Genomic DNA, 6000 nt, shown 5'->3' on the forward strand with positions numbered 1-6000 from the left:
CTTTATCAATTTTCTACCTTTTTTTTAAAAAATAAAAATACTTTAGACTACCAATTTCTCTCCTTTAGAGACCTCACCACTCTCAATACAGTCATCAGCATCTATCATAGTGACAATTACATAAGCTCTCAACAAATATTTGAATGTATAAATCCTAATGGTGGAAGGAGGAAAGTGGAGGAGTAGTTTGGGAAAAAACCCACAAGTGATACACAGCTACACAGGAACAGCCCTGGGGCCTACGCCATCTCACTGAGACTAACTGCTCTAATGAGTCCAACTACTTATGAGCATCTGATAAGGAATCTCCAAAGACTGACCTTTTTCCTGAGATTTAGACCTACAATTTCAACAGTTGGATGAACATTTTTCTGGATTCCTACCACCAACACAAACTCAATATGCCCAAATCAAATGTCATTTTCCCATATATTTGCCCCATCTACAGATTCTAAAGCTATAAAAGATACTATGAATCTCTGAGGAGTCCAGACAAATCTCAGATTCATCTGTTAAGATGTCCTTTTTCTTTTCTCTGTCATCACAAAGTCCTTCCAGCATTCATCTATTTCACCCATTCCACTCCTTTTGTCACTCCCTTATTCTAGGTCTTTGCCAGGATTACTGCAGTCTATAACCAACAGATCTTGCTCCTAGTCTCCCTGATTCCAATTCCTGTTACATGCTACAGTAAGGTAGCCTTAAAACACTGCTGTGCATATCACCCACCTACTCAAAAATTTTTCATGGGATATACAATGGAGAAAAGATAGTCTCTTCAGCAAGCGGTGTTGGGAAAGCTGGACAGCTGCATGTAAATCAATGAAGTTAAAATACTCCCTCACACCATACAAAAAATAAACTCAGAATGGCTTGAAAACTTAGATATAAGACATGACACCATAAAACTCCTAGAAGAGAACATAAGCAAAACATTCTGACATAAATCATAGCAATGTTTTCTAAAGTCAGTCTCCCAAGGCAACAGAAAAGCAAAAATAAACAAATGGGACCTAATCAAACTTATAAGCTTCTGCATACCAAAGGAAACCATAAATAAAATAAAAAGACAACCTACAGACCGGGAGAAAATATTTGCAAATGATGCTACCGACGAGGGCTTAATTTCCAAAATATACAAACAGCTCATACAACTCAATAACAAAAAAAAAACAACCCAATCAAAAAATGGACAGAAGACCTAAATAGACATTTCTCCAAAGACATACAGATGGCCAATAAGCACATGAAAAGATACTTAACATCACTAATTATTAGAGAAATGCAAATCAAAATTACAATGAGGTATCATCTCACACCAGTCAGAATGGCCATCATCAAAAAAGTCTACAAATAATATATATATTTTTTGATGTGGACCAATTTTAAAGTCTTTATTGAATTTGTTACAACATTGCTTCTGTTTTATGTTTTGGTTTTTTGGCTGCGAGGCATGTGGGATCTTAGCTACCCGACCAGGGATTGAACCCACACCCCCTGTATTGGAAAGCAAAGTCTTAACTACTGGACTGCCAAGGAAGTCCCCCCAAAAGTCAACAAATAATGAATGCTGGAGGGGGTATGGAGAAAATGGAACCCTCCTACACTGTTGGTGGCAATGTAAATTGGTGCAGCCACTATGGAGAACAGTATGGAGATTCTTTAAAACACTAAAAACAGAGTTACCATAGGATCCAGCAATTCCACTCCTGGGCATATATTATAGTTTTCTGGAGAAAACTATAATTCAAAGAGATACATGCACCTCAATGTTCACAGCAGCACTATTTACAATAGCCAAGACATGGAAGCAACCTAAATGCCCATGGACAGATGAATGGATAAAGAAAATGCATATATCTACAATGTAATACTACTCAGTCATAAAAAAGAATGCAGTAATGCCATTTGCAGCAACATGGATGGACCAAGAGATTATGGTACTAAGTGAAATAAGTCAGACAGAGGAAAACAAATATCATATGATATCACTTATGTAGAATCTAAAATATGACACAAATGAACTTATTTACAAAACAGAAACATTTCAAATGTCTCACAAAGCACAATGTATACCATTATTGAAGAAAAAATTTTTTGTTTAGTCTGCTGAAAAATTTTACCTAGATTCCTTCACTTATAAGCTGACAAAAATATTCTAGTTAGGCTATTCATAACAAAATGTTGTAATATTTTTATTCTTCATCATTCTTTCTTCTAAGTTGCTTATACAGTCAAAAAGGATTTGAGAAACAAATACTTTTTTTAGGAATAATGAAATTAAATATTACATAAAAACACATTTCCACATGGGTCTTATGGAATTTCTTATTAATTTCTAATTCCACTATATCTTTAGTTTTATGGGAAAATATTTGCTAGCTACAAGAAATATGATCCTCAAACATTTTAATCATACCTGTTTCTGAGCTTCTACTTTCTGCTTTCTGGTTGGATCAATCGCATCTACCATCCATTTGATTGTAAAGTATGTTACTGCACCAAATATTGTCAAACGGAAAATTAAGCCAACAACTTCATTCCGACTCAAGGGACGAGAAAAGGCTTCAGCATGTACCATCTTGATTGTTAACCTTGAAAAACAAACAGAAATGCCACTAGGTAGTAACTAGATTCATTAAAATCTGATAGGTAGCGTAAACTAAGCAAGAAAAACTTCTAGTCAAATTCAACATTACCTACCTTAAAAAAGTGTTTTATTTAAAGAGAAATGGATTTTTAAATGTTAAGTAAATAAAACGTAAATAAACACATTTTAATCTCCTCTTGGAAACTGAGGTTTATTTATCAGAATTTTTAATAAACTTTTCTAAAAGCTCATATAATTTAAGTAGAGAACAATTCTATTTGAAAAATGCAGTAAACATCTTAAAGCATTTACTGTGTTAATCAGCTTTTAAATAATTATGTCAGGGAGCCTAGAAAAATAATGACTATAACACTTATCCAACTGAAAAAAGGCAGCCCAACAATGAAATACTTTACTAATGTGACGGTATACCAGGTAATTTTTGAGTGAAATTCAAACTGTGAACAGACTCACTTTTCTCTCATACTTACTTTTAAAGGCTTCTAAGGCCTGATGAAGTGTATACATGCTATTTTCTCAACTAACAAGTGACATGAAATTTTTGGAGCCATCTTATTCTTTCCAACAACTTAGCTAAATATGAAACAACAGAATCTTCAAAATGTTTGACCCACAACTATACAGCTCTCACTCAAGATAAAGAGGAAAAAAGGACACAACATGTCTACTTTTACACATATGCCTAAGCAGTTACATCAACCACAGCCTGGCTTATACGAGGCATGCACACCTGTATCAAAGACAATGACCACCCAGTAGAGTAAGCTTTTTATGGATGATGTGACTATCACATTTGAGAGAGAGAATCTCAGCCTCAAATAATGCCATTATACTCTCGCAGCATAGGAGTGTGCTGAGTGCTATGTTACTCAGTGGGGAAAAAAGTATATTTTGCATTCATGTGAAAAGGAATAAAACAAAATTTGTACAGATGGCTCAGAAACAGGTGAAAATTAGGTACTTCATAGACTAATATCTATGGTCGTTCCAGCTGTAAAATTATTGTTTCTATTCTCACTAGCATTATTCAGTTAAAGATTCTCTTCAATCATTCCAACAGAATTGCTGCCAGAATTTTGGACGATTTCCAAAAGAAAAGTCAAGGATTCCAACCTTTTGCATTACTGGGAGACATTCACTTCACAATAATACATTATTTAATTTAAACTTAACAACTAAATAACTGAAAGCCTTCATTTTGGATAAAGAAATTTTGGCCTAGGGATGTTAAATAATTCAATTCATACAATAAAACACTTACTGATCATGTATATAGAAAGCCTACTATATACTGGGTATACAGTAATAGCTAAGACACAATTACTTTACTCAAGGAATGCATAGTACAGTTTATTATCTTATTAAAAATGAAGCTAGAACAACCAACCACCCCACCAACAAAAAAATGAAGCTAGAAAGAAGTCACTTGGTTAAAATCTTTCATATAACAAATCAAATTGTGCTTTCTTCCATCAGCATGGATTCCTAAAGATGGGTTAACAATACTCTCCCTCTCGGAAATGAAAAATTGTCTTCCCTAGCCTTTATTCCAACACAGCAAATTTGAAAATGCAGTTGTTATACGTGGTATCATTATGCAGGAGTAATACTCACAGATGAGAAGAAACCAACAGGCAAAATAAAGATTTATTAACTTAAACTAGTCATATTCGAATAAAATGTTTTCATTTATTTAAAGTTTGAGTGAGTAGCGATAAAACTGCCACCTACTGGATGTTCACTGAACTACATGAACTACGACTGCTATCAGTACCTCCCAGTCATCAAGAGAACAATTTTCAGATCTAGTAAAAAAATCAAGACGCAAAACCTGTTATAATTGAATTATTAACCGCAATACAGTACTCTGGACCTATAGCCACTTCTAAAACAGTCATCCTTCTTTTAAAATGGCTTCAAAATCCTGAAATGAAACTGAAACTTCTCCTTGTAGGTTGTAACTGTATACACTTTATTATACACTCATTTATCATTGATATGACACAGATATGCCTGCAATGTAAGGCCGTTACGGTAACAATACCATTACAGCAGAATATATAATAAAAGTTGCACATGCATACAACAGTAGGGACTGTATTTCAATTCTGTATAAACATCAGAATCAACAAATATACACATAAACATAGATGGTGCCATGTACAAGAAATATGGCAAAACACTGTAATTCAGAGTTATCCGTTAGGCAAATATGATACCAGATAGTTTCATTTTAAAGAGTTCTCCATTTCAGGGTAGAAAAATTAAAAATCGTACCACCTCGTCAATGAGCAGTTTACCGACAGGTTAAGGACCAAGAGTAGAGTATTCCTACCATAGTATTTCTCTAATTCACCGCAGTGTTTTACAAACTTTTTCTCAACCCCAGAAGTCCCAGTTTCGAAGACATCAAGGCCCTATGAACACAGCCTGTGACAATGAAAGCCTGCCAACCTTCACATAAAGGACAGGTTATTATTAACACCACCATCCTCTGCGAAAGCGTGCCTAGGCTTGAAGAACCTCCTTCACTTTTGCACTAGGTGGTAGCAGTGCCTGTGCGACAATCAGATCCGCTTCATTCTGTCCGCCTTTGCCTAGGACCCCGGTTCTGAGGTCGCCCGGAATGACCTCAAGCCCCCGCAGCGACCGGGCTGCCTACAGAGATTCCCTGGAAATGGCCTAACTCTTGGGGGCAGCGCTAACGGAGACCTAAGGGCCTAGGCCGGGCCGAAAGCCAAGGCGGAGCCCGGGACGCCCTTGGAGGTTAATCCGCTGGATACGAAGGGCTGCGAGAAGCTGAGGGGCGGCAATGAGGTGGGACATGGGAGGACGGCGGGGTGACCTTTCCCACTCGGCTCCCCGGACCCGAGCCAGTCCCTAAAGGATCTCTGCGGGACCCTTCGCCAGTCCCACGAAGCCCCGCGGAAACCCGCTACTCACCCCCCCAGCAGAACAGCGGCCGCAAGAGGCCCTAGCAGCCTCATACAGGAAGGAAACGCCGCCTGGGAAAGAACTCTTCCGGGGGGAGTCGCGGCCCGCCCCCTCGCAAGGAGCATGCGCCACCGCGGCCGAGGGCCTGGAGGGGCGCGTTTCCGGGTTTTAGAAGTGGTGCGGGGGTACTCGGCGGGAGCGAGGTCACGCTCCAGATTCCTAACCTGCTATCTGTTGGGCGGAACCTCTGAGTTTAGCTGAGTCTCGGAGATGGAATTGGGGCAGGCGCTTGTCACATAAAGTCCGTGCCCTGCTCGCGGGCTCCTGTCGCAACACTGACAAATCCGGGAGCCTTCGTGAGAGTGCAAAGTGTGTTCTGTTTTCCCCGCAAAGAAGTTCTTCCTTCCCTTCTGCTTGATCCTTACCTACGCCCTTCGCCCGCCCCTCCAACCCCG

General features: G+C 38.6%; 1 protein-coding gene across 1 annotated transcript in view; it reads right to left on the minus strand.

Annotated features, from left to right (window-relative positions):
- ATAD1 (ATPase family AAA domain containing 1) overlaps positions 1 to 5670 on the minus strand; it is a 50245-nt gene extending 44575 nt beyond the window's left edge. Inside the window, exons 1-2 of the mRNA XM_007470298.1 lie at positions 5555 to 5670; positions 2420 to 2594 (exon numbers count right to left, since the gene is read on the minus strand). Coding sequence (XP_007470360.1) covers positions 2420 to 2594; positions 5555 to 5670 — 291 coding nt within the window. The remainder of the gene's footprint in view (positions 1 to 2419; positions 2595 to 5554) is intronic.
- Between the last annotated feature and the right edge of the window lie 330 nt (positions 5671 to 6000).

Source organism: Lipotes vexillifer, unplaced genomic scaffold (assembly GCF_000442215.2).
Source record: "Lipotes vexillifer unplaced genomic scaffold, Lipotes_vexillifer_v1.1 scaffold690, whole genome shotgun sequence".
Classification (NCBI taxonomy): domain Eukaryota; kingdom Metazoa; phylum Chordata; class Mammalia; order Artiodactyla; family Lipotidae; genus Lipotes; species Lipotes vexillifer.